We start from the raw sequence: 26,766 nt of genomic DNA on the forward strand, positions 1-26,766 counted from the left end.
ATGGTGTGATGGAGAGAGCATAAAGCCGCCCATGGGAAACAATTGCCACAAGCCCGCAAATTTTCGTTGGGGGTTACCAATCGATCCAACGGGCCTGCTAGCCCATCCTGGCCCGCCCAATAAAACAAGGGTTAGAGCCTTCATATTGAGCCTGCAAAGCGGCCTAGTGGTGCCCAACCCAGACCAAATAGCTACTAAATCTTATTGAAATGTTCATAATACATTTAATATATGAATATTTTTCTAATAAAAGTAAAATATACTGTATAATTATAATTTAACTCTCATCTATAGTCTAATAGGTTAATAAGATATTAATTTCAATTTCAGTTGGATAATATTCAGACACACAAAAAATATTTGAAAAATACATTTTTCATTAAAAATATTTAGTTTTAGTCATTTTGTTTTGGCTCGAGAGGTTGTGGGGTTTTTTTTTTCTATCAATTGAGGCCCTCCCTTCACCACCCCCATGAGGATGGTCTACAGGGTTCATAACTACTACTCTTACTATAGGGCGCTTACCTAGCCCACACTTAGATCCGGTACTACCCAAACTTTTCTGGTTCACCCCAACATTACCAACTTGTCCGACTGTTGATGAGCAGGTATGGGGCTAGTCTAGGTAGAGTCCATCTTTTTAGGGTTAAGTTTAAGCTCAAAAAAGTCCAGTCCAACCTGTCCATTGACACCCGTAGTTCCTCAAATTCAATGTCATAAATCATCTTAAATTTTTAGTAGCTCATCTTGAATTCTCATAACAAGTATTCTCGAAACTTTCCTGTCTAATTTCTCAAACTTTTTCTAAAGCAAAATTTTGCTAAAAAATAAAAATTGGCAAATCTAGGTGTGGCAATTTGTAACATGATTCGAAAATGATACGAAATTAACAGATTTGGGTTGGGCCTAAATGCATTTGGGTAGTTATCGTGTTGATCTTTCATCCATCTAACTTGCTTATTAAATGAGTGTTGTCCAAGTTAGGGATATCAACCCATTTTGATCCTTTAATTATCATGTTGACCTGCATACAAACCAACCCGTGTATAACCAATGCAAATCATAAAACATAGGGTTAAACACGTTATAATTGTATTGACACAAAGGACAACCAACCCAACCATGTTAAGAGGTTTACAAACAAATTATTCAGGTTATAATCATGTCGTGTCTAGGAGTTATGCGTGTCAACCTGAACACAACACAACCCAACATGATTATTACATAGGTTGTATTGTGCCACCTTACCTGTTTAATAAACAAGTCGGATTTTGGTCTAAGGTTTTGACATGATTACTAAATGAGTTGGGTTCAGGTTGGGTAAATTTTCAAAACACCATTTTCTGAACTCAACCCGCCTTATTGCCACCACCAGAATTTTTGGGAAAGTAGAAGACGATGGAATTTTGGATAGAAAAAGATCTCTACAATCAATATAGAAGCTGGAGAAGGATTTTTGTGAGAAAAATCAAGATTCTTTGACTGGACTAGAGATTGAAAATGAGGTTCTAAGTCACTTTATGCTATACTTTGCTTTGCAAGTCATTGCACTTTAGGGTGTCAATGGGTTAGTTCTCATTCGGATCCTAAGGTTTCTAGAACCAAAACCATGATATCTTGTCGATTATGGTTATTCGCAGTTATGGTTCTCAAATTAGTGAAATTAGAACCACCAAAAACAAGGATGCCCATCGGTTTCGATTCTTAATAAATATATAAGACAAAAAAATATCGAGTGGTGGTAGCATTCTATTTTCTTTATATACAATACAAGTGTTTTTTTTTATCATAAATATATATATATAGGGGCACGAACAACGTCAAGAAAATTTCACTAGATGCACGTCTACGTGGCCCACTCAATATTGTGGTGTGGGTGTGTAGGTGTGTGTGTGTGTTAATAGAAGCTCTTCAAATTTATTGTTTGGAGAGTTACAAAGAAGTTTGATAACATAAACCAGTCTTATTCTTCTTCTTATTTTTAAAGTCTTTCTCCATTAATGTTAAGAGATGGTTATTTGAGGATCTCTTCTAGCTTTCAATGAATGATTTAAGAGTTTGTGGTCTGTAGAAAATGCCACCAAAAGTTGGATAGCTGAGTGGTGGTAGCCCCACCTGCATGTGAACTTGTTGCTTTAGTCTTGCTCTTCCAGATACCACCCACACATCATGTGTGGCATGTAGGGAGTAGAGAAGACAACAAATTTAATTTTGGCTTGTTGATTATTCTCTCTCTCTCATTTATGTGTTGGTGGTCCTTCCTATATGTGACTGCAGCCCAAGTCCATTTTGTAAGGGACACTAATATCATTTAATTTATATATAATTAATTTTAAGAGAAATTTATCAAAATGGACAACTTTTCAAACTTATTTATCAAAATGGAGCACCATACATCTTAATTATCAAAATGGTAATTTATCGTTTTGGTAAATATTTTATTTTATCAAAGTGGTAAAAACAATAATTTTCATATTTTTACGATCGAAAATATCCTTTTTATCAGAAGAATCCTTCTAATATGAGATTAGAATATATTTTATACAATGTTAGAAGGAGTCTTTTGACATGAGATTATAATGTATTTTATACAATATAAGGAGGATTCTTCTAATAAAAAGAGTATTTTTGATAGCAAAAATATGAAAATTATTATTCTTACTGTTTTGATAAATTTGCCTAATTTTAATGTACAAAATTCACCTTTTTTTTACTAATGATAAGTCTAGACTTCAAAAAGCGCTTTCCCTCAATTGCACAATCACAATTCTTATAAAAAGTGATTTCAAGATCCGATGCCCCATCAAGAGTGTACAAGTTAGGCAAACATCACATCATCCAACATCGAAATATGAATCGAGAAAGCACCATGTGACCATTTCATAATTGTAAGCGCGTGGTGTGCTCCGCAATTTCATGGGTCGGTCAGTCAACACTCATTGCCAACCCCCCCTCAATCCACACCATTAAAAGCATCATCTTCAATATTTAGCAAAATAATATCACTCAAAACTTTGGTTTCCTTCATTGCATCACTGCAATTTTCAGTCTTACACTAATATTTTTTTTATATATAACAAATACGTTTTGAGGAAATTGGAATGGAATGTGTAGCTCTTAATCATCATCCATTCCGAGTTATTTGCTTTTAATTTTTGTATTTTATCTCAATGATGATATGTACGATTTATAACAAGCGATTTACTCAAACAGGACTCTGTTCAGGATCACGACTCAAACCAAAAATCATTATTTTAAAATTCAAAGCTTGACTCAACTCGGATGCCAATCGAGTTGAATCAAGTTGACAACTTGTACTGAATCAACTTGATCAAGTCAAATAAAAATATATTAAATTTATAAATATTTAAAATAAAATAAAAAAAATTTACATTTTTATCCACAAAATGTTATATCTCCAAATGACTTGGATGAACTTTTTATCTGACTCGGTGCATGCTTTAGTTGATTTCACCAAGTTAATTCAATGAATTGGCCCCCATTGAGTATCGGGGCCGAGCCACCTGAAAATCCGACCGAGTGGAATTAAGTAACTTGGCCAAGTTTTAAAACGACTCCACGAATATTAAAACTATCTTCAAAATCAACTCTCCTTCTGATATTTTCTTAAATCCAAACAACTTTATATTTTCCTAGGTTCCATGTTTGTTTGTAGGAAACACTTCTAATTACCAGAGAATCATTTTCTACATCTTTAGTAAATTCTTTTAATTTCTTTATAAGGTGAATGGTAGATTTCTTCTTTTGTCCCTTCTTTAAACCCCCCACCCTGACATACTCTCCTGACGTGGTATGTGCATAGAACCATAATTTTTTTTCTTGGGATACACAAGTGCACATCCCCATAAATATTAGTGTTTCTTGAGAAAAAAAAATCTATGATTTTATGCACATGCCACGTCAAGAGAGTATAGGGGGAGTCAGAAAATCATTCTTCTTCTTCTTGCTCCTCTCTCTCTCTCTCTCTCTCTCTCTCTCTCTTATATGTATCATCGACATCTTTTTTCTTTTTCCATGCATTTGTGACAAAAATATCTCCTATCTCCCTCGTTATTATTTGTCGGTGGTCCTTCTTTCTCTATGACAGCAATCTTGCCTTTTTTCCTTCCTAAGGGGAGTTAATATTTTTTTATATTTAGAATTTGAATGAACAAAATTGATTTTTTTTAATACGTAACGATCATTTTGACACATAAATCTTAAAAAGGACTTCCTCACAAAACAATCACAATTCTTATGAAATTTGTTTTGTGCACCCATGCCCCACCTAGAGTTTACAAATTAAGGAAGCATCACATCATCCAGCATTGAAAATGTGACATATGATTGTAAGCGCGTGCACCGTAATTTATGTGTCGGTTGACACTAACCTAAAAAAAAGAGCGTTGTACCCCAATTTGCTGCATCATATGAGCCCCAATTGTTCTTTTTCATCAAATCCATTGTTTAGTTATAAGAACATCGGAATCCTATTGGTCAAGTATTTTAGACTTAGAAGTTTCGTTTTTTTGCCTAGATCGATAATGGTCTAGTGCAAGATTAGCACAATGAGTCCAACGTCGTTTTCAAATTATTATAGTTGAGCCCATTATAATAGTGTTTGAGACATTGTCATAACTACAACATTTGTAGCAATTGCTACAAGTACACATCGGTCCCTACTATTAATGATTTAACTTGTCTCTTTTGCAAGCTATTCCAAAAGAATATATAATAATAGTCGAAGGAACGTGCAAATCAAAAGTTAGGCCTTGATTGATTTCAAAGTTGGCATGATATCAATAGTGTAGGAACCGCTATAATAGCGTAATCATATGTACTATTGCTATGATGATATTCGTTAAATCAATATTTGGGCTACTTTAAAAGCATATATAACATGTGGAACGCTGCCCTACACATCATGTATGGCATATGAGGTTACAACTTACAAGCAACAACAATTAAGTTTGAATATAAGATACTAAAAAAGGTGAAATGATCAATTACAACCAATCTATTGCGATGATATTCTCATATGTAGTTGTCTCGGCAAATAAATAATAGGGTGAAATACCATTTCGTGAGTTGAAAATGAGTTATTTACGATTCCGACTAACTGTTAATTTTAATTATTAAAACGTGAATGATCATGTTTTTGTTAAAAAAAAATTCAAAATGATAACAAATTCGGCAATTTTAAAGAAGGGAAAATTTTGCAGGTTTAAAGTGACTATTTCCAATTAATCATTTTCAACCTGCGAAATAGTCACTTTTAAAAACCTCTGAATTTGTTCTTGTTCATGTTTTGATAATTAAAATGAACAGTGAGCCGAAATTGTAAATTTGTCTAAAGTTGATCACTTTTTAGTAAATTTCCCTAAATAATATATATGCATTATGACACTAAAGTCACTATTTGGTAACTTTTACGATTCCCACTCTATAGAGAAGTTAGAAGCTAAAAGCGGGTAGAACTGAGAAGCAACATACACACCTAATTTCAATTTTCATGTTTGTAGGAAGCACTTATGTTCGTCGAGTCAAGTAAGTAACTGATTTCTTTTTTTTTTTTTTTTTTTTTGAAAGAAAAAAAATATATGAAGATAACAAAACTACTCCCCCCTCATCCTTGCTTATCCTCACCCATCTCTCTACAACAATTTCTCTCTCACTAAAATATATCATGTCTCCCTCTTTAATGGGTTTTATGTCAAATTAGCAATTTGGTTCCCCTCATAAAGGGGCATTAATATTATGAATAATGATTTTTTGATGCCCCCCCTCTAACACACACCCCATATGCCCCCTGACATGGCATGTACTAGAATCATAAATTCTTTCCTCGAGATATATAACTGCACATATTTATGGAGATGTACAATTGTGAATCCCAAAAAGAAAATCTATGATTCTAACCAGGGGTGTCAGATAATCACGATTCTAATATTTTATTATATGTATAAATGTTAATATACAAAATTTATTTTTATTTCCTAATATTTCTTGCAAAAGTTATTTAAGAAAGGTAATTTCTTAATTACACAATCACAATTCTAATCAAAGTGATTCCATCCCACCAAACAAGGTAGGCATTATATTGCTACAGTGAAGATAAATGGACGGTATTACAAGTTAATCAAGGGTCACATCATCCAGGATTGAAAATGTAACATGTCTATCCCATGATTGTAAGCCTGCCCCGTAATATCATGGGTCGGTTGTCACCACCTAAAACACGTGTTTTGCTTTCCGTGTCGGTTACATCGTATATAAAAGATCAATGATGTTCTAACGCCCCCATCACAGAATAGTAGATAACTTACCTCGGATACATAAAATCATAAATCTTTTTTTGTGTATCCGAAAGCAAATGATCTACGAATATATGATAGGGGTGTAGGGGGGTGTCAGATTATCACGACTCTATATATAAAACCCACGTATTATTTATCATCAACATGGTTGCTTGAGGCCCTCCTTTATTTCAATATCTCACTTTTCATCTCCATGAATTAAAATAAAGTTAGGTCCTAATTGGTTAAAGTCTAATTAATTTAGATTAGATAATTCTATTTTGATCGATAATATCCTCCTTAATTTAAAATCATAATTTGGATTTTAAGAAGACTAATGATAAACTTGCGTTCTAAAACCTGATACTCTTTGTATGTTTTCTGACGTGGTAATGCATAGAATCATAAATCTTTTTCTTGCGTATCTCAAAGAAAGAGATTTATGATTTATTGCACTGTCACATCAAGAAACGTACAAAAAAACGTCAATTTATCATGATTTGTTTTAAGAAGATTAATTTTTTTTATTTTAAATCGTAATAATCTGACACTATTTTTATATGTTCCCTTCACATTATCGTAAATCCATTGTTTTGGAATACACAAGAACATATATTTATGATTTTGAACGATTTTTTGAAAGGAATGTCAAATTATCACGATTCTTTGATTTTTGTCTAAATTGATGATGGTCGGAACTACCCGACGAGGCCTATATCATTTTTAAAGATCACCGTTGTTTCAGTTGGGACTAGTTTTCCTACCTCTTAAGGTGAGCTTTTGCTTTTCCTTTACGTCTTCTTCTTAACTTTTTCATTTGCTTCTGTCACATCATGACATTTAACATAAAAAGTGGTTTTATTTTTATCCCAAAAACTATAAATTAATGGATCACAAGCAGCTTTTCAAACGCAACGTTTTCTTATAATTCGGAGACAATTAATTTTGATCATTATAGGTATTATCAAACTCATTGAGATTCATAATTTTGGGAGGTAATTGATACTAAGAATGGAATTTAGTAATATCGATTAATTAGTGAAAGAGTGACCTCAGTGAAAGACACACAAGGGATATCTTGACATGGTGGCAAGCGTATACTTGTAAATGCGATTTCTGAGATACAAGTAAAATGCATTTACGGATATGGATGCGCCACCACATCAAGATGTCCTCGCTAAAGTCACTCCAACATGATTCATATCCATTAGTATGTTTTAAACTTTGAAAAAATTTAGTCAAAAATATTTTTCTTCTATTATAATCTTGTATTTTTTAAGATATTCATTAAAAACTCGTATAGTAACATCCAATTTTCGATGGTATCTCCTTTTTAATATGTAAAATTAGATCATGATTTATATTGATTTTGAAGTTTTGATTGATGAATGTCAAGATTGAAATGACTTAGTCGATCCAAACCTGACTCGACACACAATAAAGATGTTTTCACTTATGTCATGAAATATTAAGTCATGTGACGATTTTTGTTGACGCACATGACGATCTAATTAAGAAGAGTAATCCCTCTAGTAACAAAACAACTTGACTTGCTTCAATCCCTTTTTGAGGGCGTTTGCTTATTGGGACAAAATGGTAAGAATGAAAAATAGGATCGTAAAAGAGGAAGGTGGGTGGGTGGAAATATTTAGATGATTCGAGAAGTGGTGAGGGTGACTTTTACTCTAGAATTTTGTTATTCACATCCTCCTCGTGATGATAGTAAGAAAATAGAATAATGTTAAAGTGACTTCCTATGATACTGCGTTCAACATTGCATTGACGTGAAGGTTTGCTCAGAATAATAAATACTTTCCCTCGAGATACGAGTGAAAAGTATATATGATTCTATGCATACCACATATCGATTCGGTGTCTAACGCAGTCTTGTGTGTGTGTGGTCACTTTAGCATTGTTTAAGAAAAGAGTTGTGATTTTCTGACACTTCCTCTAACATACGCTCTCTGACGTGGCATGAGCTAAAATCATAGATTTTTTCTCATGATAGACAACTGTACATCCCCATAAATAGCATCTCAATTGATAAAATTTTAAAATAAAATAAAAAGAAGGAAATAATATGTCAAACTTTAATGACGTTGATGTCTCTCCCACCCCCATCCAATGGTCCCACCGTAGTGCTCCAATGAGCCAACTCTACATATAAAAACTTGACGCGTGGGCAACTATGGTTGACTCAAATGGGCCAATGGTAGAATGGGAAGGTTGACGTTAGGGATCAGAGCTAACTATGATTCAACCATGGTTTCTTTTATTTGACCTTTAAGATTAAGCAAAAGTTCTCCATCTTCTATTGTATAACGTTCCTTTCTTGGAATGTTCTCACTCAAGATTCAAACCTACCTTAGAAATTCTAGAAACCTAAATACAGAAAATATCTAAATTGGAAGATTTGCAAGGAAGATTTTCTTGCCTACTAGTTTGACGTTTCTGTGTTTTATCAAAAATACAAAGGGTGTCACTGGTATTTATAAAAGTGTGGAGGGTATGTCTAAATAATCTAAAAATAAAAAATAAGGATAATTAGGGGTGTTTATGAATTTTGGGAATGACATTTTTGACCCACAACTCACTACTAATTTTTTTTTATTAACCACTTTTTTTTATTTTTTAATTGGTAATTTTCAATTTTGCTAAGCAATTTTTAGGTTAACCACTTAGATATGGAAAAAAATAAATACATAATGTAACCAAGATCCTTTGTATTCAAAGACAACAACATTAACAAAGTCTTATGTTTCACCATTCCATTCTTTTTATATCTCACCTTCCCTCGTCAAGAGGGAATTTGTATTCATTTTCATTGTCTCCATCCATATTCTTCTCGATCTTTTTCTTGCACTTTTAGGATCTCCAATGTGAATACATATTTTTCAATTTAGATTGTTTACAACCTCCATTGAACCAAAAGGCTTGATTGGGTTCAATTAGCTTTGTAATTAAATTGACCCTACCAATGAATCGTCGATTTTTGTAAGTATTGTCATTTTATGAATATGAGTAAAGATATTAAAGAAACATGTATCTTAATTAATTTTTTTTTTTAATAAACATGCATTGACGAATCAAATCAAGGTTCCCATGATCTGACTAATTTAACAAATATTTGATCCAATATTTGTCGATTGATTTTTTTTTTAAAACTTTGGTGTATTGCCTGTTGATTATGTTTTATGTTAAAATTAAATGATATTTTATCATTGTGGAGGTTAATTTTGATTAGTAACATGGATCAATAAGACTCCTCTACATGGCCTCTAAGACAAAGTTGAATGGGAAGGACATGCGTCTCATCCTTGGAGCAAGGGGGATTATTCAACGTGAGATAGGTCTAGTCGAGACATCCATTATTCACTTTAACGAACACATTAAGAGGATTCAGCCAGAACGACATGTGTAAGTACTTGAAGATCTCGACTTAACATGGTCAAGAACCGAGATGTGGAGGTAAGACCACAGAATTATAAAGTAAATAAGAGTGGACCTAAAGTGGAAGGTTTCCTTTGGCCTACATGATCTTAATTAGAATGAGATGGTTATATTAATTTTGAAGGAGATTAACAAAATGAAGAATTACGATTCATCATATAATTAAAAAGAAAAATATGAAATTTAAGGAAATTTGGGAGATACACGCAAGATCTTCAAAGAAGAAAGTTACCAATATGAGAGGAACTATATATACATACTATCATCAATACACAAGTAAAGGACTTTTTTCTTATGTCTTAATTCAGTCCTTTTTATTTTTCAACTAATTTGATCATTGGAAGGTCTTAATCTGGGAAATCCTCCCGAATTTGTGACTTTTTGTAGGAACGAAAAGGAGATCAGTTTCAAGATATGAGTTTGGAGGTGAGATAATTTATTTGTGCCTACAATTATTAAATAAATTTCATTAACCCAAACAATTTTCTTGACATAATTAGATTATAATATATAAAAAAAAATAGGATAAAGATTAAGAGTGTTGATAATATGACGCCATTTTTTTATGCATGCCCTTGACACCCCTTGACATGTTTGCTCACAGTCCAACAAATGTTTGATGTGTGGTGCAAATGACATCAATAATAGAGAGAGTTTCTTTCTCTTGTCCGGTACCCACATTTATTTTTTAAGATTTCAAATCTTAAAAAGGGTCGTTGGACTCACATTGATTATCACATTGACAATCTAACAACACAACCTTTTAGATTTCATGAAAATATTTATATTTAAAAAAAAAAGAAATTATTTTTCGAGCTTGATCTAAGGTGCTGAAAATGGATGGCCACTGAACACTCAAATTTAAAAATAAAATTTAACGGTGAAAAATAACTATATTTTTAATTTTCTTTTTAAAGTTCATGTAATTTTGTCATCTACAAGTCCATTGCATTAGATCATGTTTTTAAATATCATAAGGTGATCGAATAATTTTTTTTCTTCTTTTTTTCACTCTGAGAGAAAAAGGGTGTCCGGGGGTGCAACAAAAACGGCATCATATTATCAAAATTCCAAGATTAGTTAGTTGCATTTAGATTTTTGACTTATTTAAATTATACTATAAAAAATTAAGATAAGGTTTTATTAGTTAAATTTGGGATTGAATCCTCTGGAGGATTTCTATCATTCTCTGGACCTTAGTGCCTTACTACTTTCTTCGAGAATGGTATAGATGCATGAATTGGTAGCCCACGTAGACACTGCATGCTTTTTCCATCTATCCATCATTGAGAAGTGTAGGCCTTCCATGTGGAATATTTTTGTTTTAGATAAAACAAAAAGATTTTTAATGGGAATCAATTCGATTTTTTATTTTATTTTATTTTTATTTGATGCGTTATGTCCTTGTGCGTGTCACTGTCACGTGACCACCGCCACCACCACCACCACTAACCACTTAATTTCAAAGCTTTTCTATTATTCTTTCTGCTTATGATGCCTACGCCTATGTTTCTGTCTCCAATGACTAAGTGCCATGTCGACTAATACCACTATCTTTTAACCAATGGGATCATGCCATGTGGACTATTGTAACTTTGTCATACATTCGTGGCTCACCCTGCATTAGGAATCGAACTTATCTAATATTCTGATCCAACATTTATGGATTCTTTTATTCCAATACAATCCAACTGCAACAAAGATTGGAATATAATTAAACTTGAGGCTGCAAATGCTCCTTGTAAACAGATTCCAAATTATAATATTTTTAATTATTAAAATATATTGACTTTTTAATTTTTTTACTAATAATATGAAGTAGTGTTCATCGGCCAACTAGATCATTTATTACCTAATGTGTCTTAATTAGTGAAAGGGATGAAACTATGTTATATTATAAACTCCTTGAGTCGACTCAAAACTCGGCAGAGTTGATTAGATCATCCTAAAGTCGACAAAAGAGTTATGTGCTGAATGTTAATTTTTTTTGGGTGAATTACCATTTTGTGAGTTGAAAATGAATTATTTATGATTTTTGCTAACTGTTCATTTTAATTATCAAAACATGATTGATTACATTTTCGTAAATAAAAATAAAAATTTAGAATAATAACAAATACTAGGATTTTAATCTAATTAGTTACTTTAAACCTGCGAAATAGTCACTTTAAAAACCTCTGACTTTGTTATTGTTCATGTTTTAATAATTAAAATGAACAGTGAGTCGTAATCGTGAATTCGTCAAAAGTTGATCACTTATTCGTAAATATTCTTATTTAAAAAAATAATAATATTTACCATAATAAACACACAAGATCTGTATTTATGATTAACAACTTGAGTTTCCTCCTCTCTAAGTTTAAATTTTAAATTTTAAATTTTCTAGAACCCATAGGAAGTCAGATATGTTATTAATAGAGATGATGGAAGCATTAAGAGATTGTTTAGTGATTTTTTTAGATTATCATTTTAAATCTTAACCTTATCAATTTCTTTCTATTAGACCGCCTATTGATATCCTACACCCCATTTTCCCTACTTATCTTACTAACGACCTTGATAAATTGGTGGGAATCTCTATGTACGGCTGTTTAGAAAGTTAATATAGTTGGTTATGTTAAAGTTATTCCAGCCTGGTTGTTAACCTAAACATGAGAATAAAGAAGTATATTTGTACTTTCTTGGAATCGTCTTTTTTTTTTTTTGTGCTCACAGTGCTTCCCACGTCAAACATGCAAGGGTATTTTTGTAAATTAGGAATGGCATTTAATACACACGTGGGTACATGTGACTGGTGGATCATAGATTTCTATGAGCAATTTTTTTTTTTCTATTTTCTTGTCCCACTTGATTACCATCCGTACTTTAAGTTTTTCATGTCTTATAGCGTAATTTTTTTGGTACTCTGAGATACCATTTAGATTTTGCGGTTCCCTCTTGATTGCGGTCTCTTTAAGGAGACTAACTAAAATGACCAAAATGCCTCCATTTTCAACCTTTTGCAAAAAAAAATCTTTTATCTAAAGTCTCTAGTTACCATAAAAACTTTACCTTTGGATGTCAAGCTTGACAACAACAAGGTATTATGTGTTAGCTATATAGATCTTATTCCTCTTTACAACTCAACCCCAGAGCCAAGTCTTTTTCTTTGTGAGCTTGAAATCATATATTCTTTCTCACATTGTCTCTATTTATGATCTTTCGAATCATTCTCCTATTCTTTTAAGATCTTCAATTTAAATATATATATATATTTTTTCTGATTGAGATTATAGTCATCTTTCGAGATTTAAGAATAATGATTTTCTAACGGCCCTCCCTCCCTCCCTCCCTCCTCTCTTTTAACATACGTCCCTATCACAGAATCCGTAGATTATTTCTCCTCGGGATACATACCATACAAAAAATTTGTGTATTCTGAGACAGATGATCTACGGTTCTATGATGAGGACATATATCAAAAGGGGGAGTCAGATTATCACGACTCCAACATAATGTATTTGAGGAGATTCATATAGACCATGGATTTTAGAGAAGAAAAATTAATAATAGATTTTGATACAAGGATCAAGGTAATGAATTTAAGATGAGGTTGAATAGGTCAAAATAATAAGTAGGGCTAATCTCTCTAACATTGTGAGGCTATAGCTTTTCTAACAAATTATTCTAGGAGTTGAAGAGGTTGAAAATAATGAATATTTGAAAACAATTGAAGATTTTTAGCAAGTGGTTGAAATGTTGAATATAATTTTGATATTTTATTTATTTATTTAGTTATGAAAACCAACTCAAGGTGTACGTCATCAACTTCAAAACCTTGAAGATTCTATAATTACCACCAAATTTTGGATTAAATAAGAAAAATAGACAAGATAGTTTGCTTATTCTTCTCCCTTAACCATTGCTATAATGCTTAGAGATTAATAGAAGAATAATGATTTCCTGATTCCCTCCTCTGACATACTCTCCTGACGTGGCATGTGCATAACACCATAGATTTGTTTCTTCGGGATACACAAGTGCAAATATTTATGGGGATATGCACTTGTGTATCCCGATGAAAAATCCATGGTTCTATGCACATACCACATTATGAGAGTACGGGGGAGTATGTTAGAGGGGGAAGTTAGATTATCACGACTCTTAATAGAATTTAAGTTGATGAATTAATGAGATTGCCTTCTATTAATTACTACACAAAATGTAATGATGTATGAACAAGATTGCTTTGTGCTTACATCAAAATTATTTGTTGCGTGAGTAAAGGTTACCACCTAATTAAAGCACGACATTAAAATAAAAAAGAAGAAGAAGCTAATCAAAGATGTGGGGCCAAGCTGTTTATCTATGTAGATTTTGCTTGTAAATTTGGTCATTATAGGGGAAAACGTGATAAATATTACCTAAACTTCAAAGTCTAGTGAGATTCGCCATAATTTCCTAACAATATTAAGATTCAATATGTGGTTGAAACCTAACTATAGTAAATTCGAATTAATAAAAAAATAAAAGAAATGGATAAATTATGGCATGAAATTGTTGAAAGTTTCTTTTTCTTTTTCAAATTGCTCAAATTCATTACAATAATCTAAAAACATTAATAACGAAAAATAATTCCATGAAGTCTACATTTCAGTTTCATTGGAAAGTGAAGAAGACTTGTATACCAATTCAAGTTTAAGTATTGATAATTAAGAACCCACTTCCGTGGAGATCAAGTAGACTACGATGGTGGATGGGATCTCACTAGTTCATAGAACATTTCACGAGATGCTAACAAACAAAAAAATTCCCATCATAATCAACATCATCGTGTTTTATACTAAATATTATGGTTGTTTGCATGAATTATATTTCATCAGAATTCAATATATTCTATACTTTTCTTGTGTTTTCAATTATTTTCTTCTTCCAATTCACTTCATTTTGGAAAGTGCTGACTGCGGATGACACTGCATTCAACACTGAGCTGACATGCGGTGTGCACAAAATCATAAATGATTTTCCTCAAGATATAAGTGAAAAGCATCAACAATTTTGTGCACAATTTCACGTCAACTCAGTGTCTAACGCAGTGTTTTGTGCAATCACTCTAGAATGACTAAGTTTTTTTTTATTTTTATTTTACTAATTTGATCGTCAGAATGTAATCACATGAACGACAAAACTAAAAAATTAAGACCAAGGATCCACGAAGGGATGGAAGATCATAGGATAACTACTAAATAAAATTAATTATCCACAATCTTTATTATATTCCTAACTAAAACCGTCCCTATTATTTTATTACAATATTACCCTGACTATGATATTAACTTTAAAATCATATCATGAGAAAGATTTTTTATTTATAAGTTTTGCATGATAAGGAAGGTGTTTGTATGTGGTGGCATCTACCTATTGGATATAATTTTCTTCTTAATTAAAATATATCTTATGCTGACATCGATGACTTTGGAATTCTTATAATACACAGTTTTAGAGTCTCTTCTCGTATAACCATTCAAAGTTAAGAAAAAACAAAAAACAAAAAAAAAAAAATCCTCAATTGGAAAGTCTTATGTATTCTATCCAATGACCATGAAGATCTAGATATCATCGTCTCCCATTATTTTAATTATTCATTATGTACAAGTTGAATTTCCCAAACTCGAGGAAGATCATAGGATCAACTCAAATCATAATTATGTGAAAATACACTTATGCCATGATATTGCGGCATGATTGGTTTTATCTCTTTCCAATCAATATCGGTACGAGAGGTTCTTACATGACAAGGAAAATATGATTTAATTATTACATTAAGATAAATAACATCGTATGAGATTTTAAGTTGAAGGATGTGATGTTCCCATATATAGTTTCATTGAAAAGTTGATTGTCGTAAGATTGCTAAAATTCATCTTTTATTATGTTATATATATAAATAACAAGTAAAAGATGAATTTTTATTATTATAATTGTAGAGGTGATTTTGAGTTGTCTCTGTCAGTTCTGCCCTGCAGTTTTGATAGAATGCTCATTACTCCTCCTGTCGTTTGTTAGCACTGGTGTGGTATTTGTCAAAACTTCTCCAACGATCAAGTTAGATTTTATAGAAGAAGAAAAGAGTATTCATTGCTCCATATTGATCAAAAAGAGAAGAACCCCTCCTTTCTCGATCTCTCTCTCTCTTTGTTATGGGATTTTCCCTAGAATCTGAGATCCAAATCTCATTCCTCCTGATTCAGGATCAGATCATGGAAGATCTTATGATATCTAAAATCGTAATCGAAGTAGAATCATTATTTTTGCTAATTTCCTGATTATTGAGTTTTCTTTTTGATATTCAGATATTAGATCCGCTAATCTTTCTTATTCTTCCCTGTTATGATATTAGAGCAAAAACCTAATCATGTCTTGTCCTGCAGTTGAGTAGAACTAGGCTGCATGGTTAATCTGGATACCATGTTTGTAGAGTCTTGCCTAACTCCTTTCTTAGTTAAAATTTACAACTCTCATCATCAACAATAACCATTATATAATGCATTATAAAAAATTTCTTCCATTATGTAAGGCAACTCCATGGGACAACATCAAATAAAGTGGTTTTATTCTTCTTGTAATTTGCAAAACATTAAAGGGCAAAGTGGTCTTATAGAAAAATTTAAAACAAGGAATTCTATCCCCTCTTCACCTAACGTCCCAACCAAACTAGCGACAAAACGGAAAGGAGAGAACAACAAAATGGGAATCTTCTTTTTATGTCGAGGGATAGCAACCCAAGGTTTGAAACTCGTAGAGTCTAACTCAAAAAGTCGGCAGATCTATTCAACTCATCCGAATTTCGAGTTGTCTCTTAACTAAAACTCGTTTAACGTACTTCCTTAGTTAAACTACTTTACTTATAACTTTTGAAAATGAAAATCAGAAAAGATAAGAAATAGTAAGTTATTTATGAGAAATTTAATTTTTTGAATCGCTCTGCATAACGAGTCATAGAGTTAATTCGACACGTTTGGCATCCGAGTCGAGTTTTAAATAGAAAACCATCTGCTCAATGCAACAGCGAGAGCTGTGTACACTGCCCACAGCCAATCGGATAATTATCTCTATTATTATATTTAAAAATATTTGGGCGTGTTACATGTTACGTGTCACTGCTTTCTACCAAGAAACGGTCCTCAGCCACCAGTTTTTATTATATTATATTTATTTATTATGACCTCCCTATGCCCTTTACGTCTCACTATCCGCCCCCCATCAGTTGCCATCACGTCATCCTCTAAAGCTCGCACGTGCAAGACTTTTCATCCTTATTCGATGGGCATTTTCGGCATCCCAGTGTATATATATATTAGGTCTTGGACGAGAGTATGCTCACCCACCATAGCTCAATAGATCTAAACAACGAAAAGCCAAAATCCTCTCTCTCTCTCGCAAGACTGAAACGAAAGTAGCCACCGACTGTAACAGTTTACGATGACTAAGGTGTACCCAAACGCAACCGCTTTAGAGGGACTGAAAAAAGAATCCGACCGACAGGTGGAAGTATTAACAGTTTGGAAGAAATCGCTTCTCTTCAACTGTAACGGTTTCACAGTTTTCGATGCCAAGGGTAATCTTGTCTTTCGCGTTGATAACTATGCTTCTGGTACTAAGGGTGAGATCGTTCTTATGGACGCCACTGGAAAATCGCTTCTCACCATTCGTCGCAAGGTAATTTTTTTTTTTCAATAACCATTAAAAGACATATATACCCGTCTTTGAATTTTTTTTTTTTTTTTTTTCACGTTAACATAGTAGGGGTAAATCGGTCAATTTTGTTATTAACGCCGTTTCTTGAATAACAGAAATTGAGCTTCGGCGATAACTGGATGGTGTTTGATGGAGAGACGGCCGTTAGCCCTAGATTCTCCGTTAAGAAGCAGGTTAACTTCTTGAATTCTAAGTCACTTGCTCACGTGATCCAAGGAAGCGGCAATGGTAGTGGGTCCAACAAGAAGGTGATGTACGAGATCGAAGGGTCGTACGCGCAACGGTGCTGCTCTGTATTCGATGATAAGAAGAGACGCGTGGCGGAGATCAAGCGGAAGGAAAGCGTTGGAGGCGTTTCTTTTGGACTTGATGTATTCCGTTTGATCGTACAGCCCGAACTCGATCCAACGGTAGCGATGGCGCTAGTGATCCTACTTGAGCAGATGTTTGGGTCAAGATGGTCATACGCTTAGGGCTTGACCAACTTCTGTTGCTCGGTTGAAATCTAACCGTTCATGGTTAGTGGATCACCAGATCGTGAACCAGAAAGCTAGATCAGCATTTCTTTGCCAGATGAACGGTTCTGATGTCTCCTGGAATTGCCACGTACGGAAGGAACAGTACCACCTTCTTGTGGGATTTTTGATATATATCATATAATTTTCTTCTTTTTTTCCCCTTTTATTTTTATTTATATCCTTCTGTGTTGAACTTGGTTTTTCCCTTTTAATTAAAACCAGGTTTATTTAGGAGTGTAGATATTTTTGTTATATATATATATTAAAAAAAAAAAAAAGGTGTAATAGAATCAGAATAAATTGTGATTATCACAGATAATTTGTTCTCTTTTTATTCTCTTTTTTATTTTTTAGTATTATAATTTTTTTTGTTTTATGGTTGGTTTTCGAATATTAATTATTTACTAAAGAAATACCCTTTATTATAAAATAAAAAATAATCCTGATAAAAATGAACCCCATCACACATAACCGTAGATCAGTTGCCTTGAGTTACATAAGAAAAAAATTTATAATTATGTATATCACGAGGCAAATGATCTACGGTTCCATGATGCGGCATCATAAAATCATTACACAATAAATAAAAAATTGAACAAATTGCACAAATTGTCAGTTCAAATAGGCCCAAACATGGTTTTGAAACAAGTTTTGACATCTCATCTTGTTCATGAGCAAGATCGAGTTGTCTTGTTCATGAATGAGATTAAGTAGTTTTGAACTAGATTTAAAAAATGCATTAGAATTAGAATAAATCATGTCTTTGAGATGATTTGTTCACGCGTCTCGTTGGTGGATGATACTGAGACAACTTGGACAAATCATCTCGGTCTCAAATGAGATTTAAAACCATGGCTCCAAATGATTTAGACCAAACATCCACAAAAATGGATTTTGATCAAATGAGCATATAGCTTTATTTTGGGTTTACAATTAAGATGATGTGTTCGGCATACCAAACAATCCCTAAAATCTCTAAATTTGTTACAAAGGTCTCCATCAACAATACTTAAACTTAAGTTTAGATTCTCAATTCTAGAGAAGATCAAGTTCACAAGTCTTTCTTTAAAACTTAGACTATCGTGACACTGCGATAATGATTATCGATACATCAAAATTGTTTTATTCCGTGGATTCCTAAGAAGGGATGCAAATTATGATGCTTATTGACAAAAGAACTTCTTATCGTACTATATTGAGTGTTGATTTTCTAATTAGAAAGTCTTCACTTGGCCAATACTCGATTGATGTAGCACAAACATGGAACCATGGATCTTTTTTCCTCGGGATGTAGTTATCATTCAGATGGACGAGTGGATATACGATATGAATCGATTGGATGGACGGGCAAAGAGATACGACCGTGTCCAGTTGCTCATCCCACCGATCGGAGGAACTACACTGCACCACCGATTTGTCGTCACATAACCTCCCAATCGGCTCAATCATTGATAGAAAAACTTTCATTTTCCAACATAACTTGGGCATGTTTTCGTCTAACTTTATTCTTATATCAAGATTATATATGTCTGGAGAAGCATTTTTTAATCATTAATTATACTTTTTTTATGATCAAATTTGTTCTTATGATAGGCTAATTTTATTATATATGATTTATGAGCAATAATAGAAACCAACTTCAGTTGGATCGAAGCAGACGCATAATCCCTTCTAGTTCCATGTAACTTGATTCCTAAACCATGGCCTAGGTCCATACTTATTCAAAATCATAATCTATCTTTTGAGCCATAAAACTACGTGGGGAATCCGGGTTTTGGCTGTAAATGTATAGCCCGATAAGATACGTATAAGTAGCCCATGTAGTTATCTAGTCGTGTTGGGCTAAGGAAGACCCAATTCATATTTAGGGTCGGGCTTAGCTTTTAGTTAATTTAATCCGGCCCGACCTATTTACAACCATAGATGTATGTGATAACAGAAAATGGTCGATTCTGAAATGGTAAATGATGGCCCATTTACATTGCCAATTTGGACTACCTAAATAAATATATTTTCACATATCCGAAGATAATTTTAATGTTTAGGTGGCCCATTTACATAGACCAATTTGGATTGTTTAAATAAATATATTATTAATATTTAAAATTAAAAAAAAAAAAATTCTAAAAAATTATGCTAAATATAATAGTAGGTGGCATGTGTAAACACACATCTATTATAAAGACCAATTGGGTGTTTCGAACCTGTTGGCCCATCCAGTTGGTGTGAGGTAACTAGTCTCTTAGAGCACCGTATCTCTCAGGTACAAGCAATCCTTGAGAGATTTGGATTGTTTAAATAAATATATTATTAATATTTAAACATTAGAAACAAAAAATCAAAAAATTATGTTAAATATAACTATTAGGTGGCATGTGCAAACACACGTCTATTATAAAGACCAATAGGGTGTTTTGAACCCGTTGGCCCAACCAGCTAGTGTGAGGTAACTGGTCTCTTAAAGCACTGTATCTCTACCAAATCTCTCAGGTACATGTAATGCCCGAGAGATTTGGATTATTTAAATAAATATATTATTAATATTTAAACATTAGAAATTTTTTTTTTTAATTATGTTAAATATAACTAGTAGGTGGCATGTGCAAACACACATCTATTATAAAGACCAATAGGGTGTTTCGAACCAATTGGTGTGAGGTAACTAGTCTCTTAGAGCACCGTATCTCTACCAAATCTCTCAGCCCCCACCCCCCCGCCCCCCTTTCCCCAACCCTACAAATCAAGTAAGTAGAGATAAATCATTGTGCATGGTCAACGAGGGGACTTGAACTCAAGACCTCTTATTTATTTTGTTTATTATATTATATAAATCAATGGATGGTTCTCGGCAGGGGTGGTATGGGGCAAGCTGTTGCATTCTATGTATGGACCATGGGGAATTTTCGGATCACCTCCTCCTTCATTGCAAATTCATGTATGGAATTTGGGCACATTTCTTTAAGTTATTTGGTTTATTAACTTGCCTGCCCAAAACAATAAAGGGCCTTTTCACGTGTTGGTCATCGAGTGGATTTTCGTTTCGTGGCATGAAGAGGTTGCTTTGGAGTATTACACCATTTGCAATATGTTGGGGGGTGTGGCGAGAGAGAAATAGCCGTATCTTTGAGGGAAAAAAAAAAGATGGCACAGAAACGATTATTTTCATTATGGGCCTTTTGTTTTGTTGGTCTAAAGTTTTTAGAAAATTTAGGGGGATCTTCTTCGAGGATTTTATATATAATTGGGATGGGATGTTTTGTATTTCTGGGGAGTAGCGTCTGTTTGTAAGGTCTTGCTAGGTTGGTCATCTCGACTGTCCTAGTTTTATTTTTTTTACTTATGAATATATTGCTACTTATCAAAAAAAAAAAAAACATTCACAATAAACAAAGATTGACAACCATCCAATGGTTCAGTGTACGCCAACAAAACTGACAACATCGCTTTCCATTAAAATCTCTATGGGCAGTTACTAAAGTAGGCTGGTATTTGGTATAGTTCCTAACCTACAAACGTAATCCGTCTCGAAACTTCGCGTGCTCTCTCTCTCTCTCTCTCTCTCTCACTCTCTAAAGTCTAAACGAAGCATCACGAATCACGCATGAGTGAGTGATTCTGAAATCTGCCATAATCTAACTTAAAATCCTCACAGTTCTCTCTGCTCCTATAGTGCTCTGTTTTCTTATTTCTGCCTCGTCTCTCTAATCTTTCTTTTTTAGCTGGTTTGAGTTTTTTACTTCAGTGAAGATGGGTAGCTCTGAATTTTCATGGAAATTGGTGGATCACTCGAAGCTTCCCAAAGGTAAACCATAGGTTTGGTGGTTCTTGATGGATGGGGCGAAGCCAAGCCTGATAAGTATAATTGCATCTATGTTGCCGAAACACCCACTATGGATTCCCTTAAGGAGGTAAAAAATATAAAATAAATAAATCACCAATTTTTTTGTTTTCGAGTTTATGATTCTGTTTGATTTCACTTGATTAAGTTAACATTCGTATGTTATTCAATTTGAATATTTGATCATGGAGTTTGGTATAGTTATTAGTGTTATAATATTGACATTGTTGAAGGATTTATCTTTATTATTGGATTTTTATGTATAAATAAAAAATTGTATTCTTGATTTACTTAAGATGTTCATCTGTGTTTCATTTTTTAATTGGCCAAATGGGTGTGCATATTTGCAATCAATTGGATTAGATGCCTATAAGTCTTGTTATTATGGTACTCATGATTTCCTGATATAGAAGTTGGTCTAACAACTTTGATATCTACTTCGGTTAAAGATTAATGTTTTTTATCTTTTTATATGCTAAATCCATCAGGAATCGTGAATTTCGAATTTTTCTTGTAATGTATGGTGATATGATCTCTATAATTTGAAGGGTGCACCAGAGAAATGGAGGTTGTTAAAGGCGCATGGTATGGCAGTTGGGCTTCCTAGTGACGATGATATGGGTAATAGTGAAGTTGGCCATAATGCACTTGGTGCCGGAAGGATTTTTGCTCAAGGGTAAATTTTTCTTTGTAATTTACATGATCAGATATTTGGAAACTCGTCCATTAAGGTTAAATGAATAAATAATTGGGAAAATGTAATCTATTACTCGATGAGTACTCATCGCTTTCTGTTTTTGGTCACTGACATTTAATTATAAATTATGGATTTTTTTAACACTTTGGAAATTGGAATATGAGGGTATCTCGGTAAAAAGAAGTTTTGAAGGGCATTTTTGATACAAAATTCAAGTTCCAAATTGTATTTATTGTACTTTAATTGATGAAAAGAGTGCTCCATAGTTTTTGTATACATAAATTTTATTCAAATCTCCAATATAGAGGTTTTATGATTATACCCCTTGTTTAAGAAAATTGAACTTTTCAAAAGTACCTATTTTTGTTCACGAGAACAAATATTAACTAAATTAGTTAATGATTGGGAGATTCAAGAGGTTGCTAGTTTGATCGAGTGTATTTCTAAGATCCCTGTAGTCTCTTTGATGGAGGAAAATCTTTAATTTGTTTTGACAGAGAGGAGCATTGTTTTTCTCCACTTTTCTTTTTTGCCTTTTACAGTTTCTTGTTGGGTTGCTACCTTGGCCTCCCATTCGTTCCATTGTTTTTTTCTTTCTCTCTTTCAATATAATTTTATGCCATAGACTTACCACTTATTAATCTTCTAACATCCAGACTCTCTCTCAAGAGCCTTTGCTTTGCTCAATCACCCTTGTTCCAAGGGTGATCTAACGTAGATGTCTAATGCAACTTACCCAGGTCTCTGTGCACATCTTCATACTTCAAACCCCACTTCAGTAGTTAGGATTTGCGATTGTTCTCACCCTTTCAATGAAGTTTTCCTTTTTTCAGTTTCATCATTTTAATGCTATCCTGAGCGCCTAAGAGTCTTGTAAGAGAGAAAATTGATTAAGGATGACATAGTCTTTTGTTGTTATTTGCCCATAAGTTTCTATTGCTGTTTATCTTTGATCCTCTTTTCCTTCCAAATTTTAGATTGCTATGTCATATGTCAAGTCTGTTCATGTTGTCATGATCTCTATTTGTTTCTTAATACAGTGCCAAGCTTGTGGACCTTGCGCTTACCTCCGGAAACATATATGAAGGAGAAGGTTTTAAGTACATTAAAGAATGTTTTGATACCGGCACCTTGCACCTAATTGGGTTACTGAGTGATGGGGGTGTCCATGCCCGGATTGATCAATTACTGGTATGCTTTCTTATAGAATGTTAGAACTCAATCACAACGTAGGAGGCAAAAAGACTCCACGCTGTGGATGGTGGTCCTGAAAATACAGACTATGTCATGAGTTATGATCAAATGCAAACCAACGAGTGGGCTGCTTACTCCCCTTTAGAGATAGGCGGGCCTTGTAATTAAAATATCAATATGTCATTATTTCTTGGCTTGTCCATTGTTTCTAAGGGCATTAACATCTAATTCTTCTTTATTTAATGTGCAGTTGTTGCTAAAGGGTGCTAGTGAGCGTGGTGCCAAAAGAATTCGTGTTCATATCCTTACTGATGGGCGTGATGTCTTGGATGGTACAAGCATAAAATTTGTAGAGATGCTTGAGAATGAACTTGCAAAGTTACGGGAGAAAGGTGTTGATGCACAAATTGCATCTGGAGGGGGTCGAATGTATGTCACCATGGATCGTTACGAGGTACATGATTATTTATTTATTAATTTGTTTTCACTACGTAGCTGTTTCTTCATTATTTAATTCCCTTTTCTCGTGAAATTGTTGTGAAGTTATGTTTCCATTCCATGAACTTGATTTTATATATGCCCCTTGAATGGCTCCCTCATAATTAATCTGGTTATAGATTTAATCAATTTTGACCAATTCTCTTTTGTAGAACGACTGGAGTGTCGTGAAACGAGGATGGGAGGCTCACGTTCGTGGTGAAGCACCATACAAGTTTAGGAGTGCTTTGGAAGCTGTAAAGAAGCTAAGGGAGGAACTCAACGTCAATGACCAGTATTTGCCTCCATTTGTTACAGTTGACGAGAATGAGAAGCCAGTCGGTCCCATAGAGGACGGTGATGCTGTTGTAACATTCAACTTTCGAGCAGATCGTATGGTTATGCTTGCAAAGGCACTTGAATATGAAGACTTTGATAAATTTGATCGTGTTCGATTCCCAAAGATCCACTATGCAGGAATGCTCCAATATGATGGCGAGTTGAAACTTCCAAAGTATTACCTCGTTTCTCCTCCAGAGATGGATAGAACGTCTGGTGAATATTTAGTGCACAATGGCATCCGTACTTTTGCCTGCAGGTGAGGTGGCAACCCATGTATATTGAATCGTATTGCTTGAGGCAAATTGTCTCTTGGTTCCCAGGATCCAACTTCTATTTTCTCAGGTGTGAAACCGTGGTTTGAAGATATATATCTGAACTTCGACTTGACGAGGCCCAATTTCTAGTCAAATTGAGCTGTAAAAATGTGTGCAATTACTTGGTTAGGATTTGTTCAATAGAGCTGTCACTTTCGGTATTCAGCATCTAATGCACATTTCTGGTTTGTTCAACAGTGAGACCGTCAAGTTTGGACACGTCACTTTTTTCTGGAACGGAAATCGTTCCGGATATTTTAACCCAGAATTGGAAGAATATGTGGAGATCCCAAGTGATAATGGAATTCCATTCAATGTCCAACCAAAGATGAAGGCTTTGGAGATAGGTGAGAAAGCAAGGGACGCTATTCTCAGTTGCAAGTTTGATCAGGTAGTATATGAATTCAATACATGCTATCATCTTGAATAAGCTTCAAACAGTTTGAATGGGAATTCAATTCTCTTTTTCTATTCTATGTTTTGTAGGTACGTGTCAACTTGGCTAATGGTGACATGGTAGGACATACGGGTGACATTGATGCTACCATTGTGGCTTGCAATGCGGCTGACAAAGCTGTCAAGGTAATATTTCAAGATTTAAATTTAAATTCTTTATTTTATTTTATCAATATTTAGTTTTCAAGAAATACAAATTTTTCATTGCTTGCAATGCTGCAGATGATCCTTGATGCTGTAGAACAAGTGGGTGGAATTTATGTCATTACTGCAGATCACGGCAATGCCGAGGACATGGTGAAGAGGAACAAGAAAGGAGAACCTCTTTTAGATAAGGATGGAAACATTCAAGTCCTCACGTCTCACACTCTTCAACCGGTAAGTGAACCCCAAGTATTATAGTTCTAATAAGGGGGATCCAGACACTATTATTATATATGGCTCAATTATCTTGGATCAGCAACAGCCCTAATATTTCCCTAATCAACTTCTTTTGGTTGGTTAAAAGAAAGAGTTGTGATTTGTTAACACTTTTACCCTCGGGATACACAATTGTACATCCCCATAAATATGTGCAGTTTTGTATCCCGAAGAAAAGAATCTATGCTTCTGAAACATGCCATGTCAGGGAGCGGTGTTAGACGGGGCGTCCAAAAATAATTATTCTAAAAGAAAAGTTTCTTAGGAAAGAGTTTTAGAGTTTTTGACCATCAATGAGCCTACCAATTTATTAAGGTAAAACATATTGTATAGATTGTGATTCTTGAGTTGTGTCGTGGAATGAGCCTATCAATTTATTAGATAGGCTCAGAGAGGGGTGAGAGGTCACTAATTAGATTGAAAGTTGAGGAGATTAAGTATACATTTGTGTGGGTTGCCATGAAACATGAAATGTTTCCTGAATCCGCTTTCATATATATATATTGTCTTTCTCGTTCAGGTTCCTATTGCAATCGGAGGTCCTGGGCTGGTTCCAGGTGTAAGGTTTCGGATAGATGTCCCAAATGGTGGGCTTGCCAATGTTGCTGCAACCGTGATGAATCTGCATGGATTTGAGGCTCCTAGTGACTATGAGCCAACTCTCATCGAGGTTGTGGAGAACTAGGATCGATTCTAGGTCTAGTTAATCTAATCATGCTGTTTGGATGAATGAAGAGAGAGTATCCATTGTACAGAGAAAATATATAAGGTTATAGGTGTGATCATAAGATTTTATTAGAAAAGAATGGTTTATGTTTTTTTTTTTTTTGTAAGTATGGTAGGTATTTAGCTCTCAACTTTTTCTATTAATTAATGGTTTGGGATCCGTCGACTTGTGAGAGAAGACGTGATCCTGACTGTATAAGCACAAAATCCAACGGTCAAGATTTATGCATGTCTCCATGGCACACATCTTGTAGATATTTATCTCAATCGTTGGATTTTTGTATTTAAACGGTTGAGGTCG

At 33.9% G+C, this 26,766-nt stretch overlaps 2 protein-coding genes across 2 annotated transcripts; both read left to right on the forward strand.

The window, feature by feature from the left end:
• Positions 1 to 17,096: 17,096 nt before the first annotated feature.
• LOC147385167 (LURP-one-like protein (DUF567)) lies at positions 17,097 to 18,162 on the forward strand. The gene is made up of 2 exons (XM_086426610.1): positions 17,097 to 17,444; positions 17,579 to 18,162. Exons 1-2 carry the CDS (start codon positions 17,208 to 17,210, stop codon positions 17,954 to 17,956), a joined length of 615 nt encoding a protein of 204 aa, XP_086282736.1. The 5' UTR covers positions 17,097 to 17,207; the 3' UTR covers positions 17,957 to 18,162.
• A 3,389-nt stretch (positions 18,163 to 21,551) lies between these two features.
• Positions 21,552 to 26,677, forward strand: LOC147385168 (2,3-bisphosphoglycerate-independent phosphoglycerate mutase-like). The gene is given in 10 exon segments (XM_086425634.1): positions 21,552 to 21,803; positions 21,806 to 21,909; positions 22,388 to 22,515; positions 23,577 to 23,727; positions 23,981 to 24,184; positions 24,381 to 24,805; positions 25,062 to 25,254; positions 25,350 to 25,445; positions 25,542 to 25,697; positions 26,260 to 26,677. Coding segments are annotated over 10 exon segments (1,677 nt in total). The 5' UTR covers positions 21,552 to 21,748; the 3' UTR covers positions 26,425 to 26,677.
• Positions 26,678 to 26,766: the final 89 nt, after the last annotated feature.

Source organism: Akebia trifoliata, chromosome 15 (assembly GCF_017979445.1).
Source record: "Akebia trifoliata isolate Shusen 1 chromosome 15, ASM1797944v1, whole genome shotgun sequence".
NCBI classification, from domain to species: domain Eukaryota; kingdom Viridiplantae; phylum Streptophyta; class Magnoliopsida; order Ranunculales; family Lardizabalaceae; genus Akebia; species Akebia trifoliata.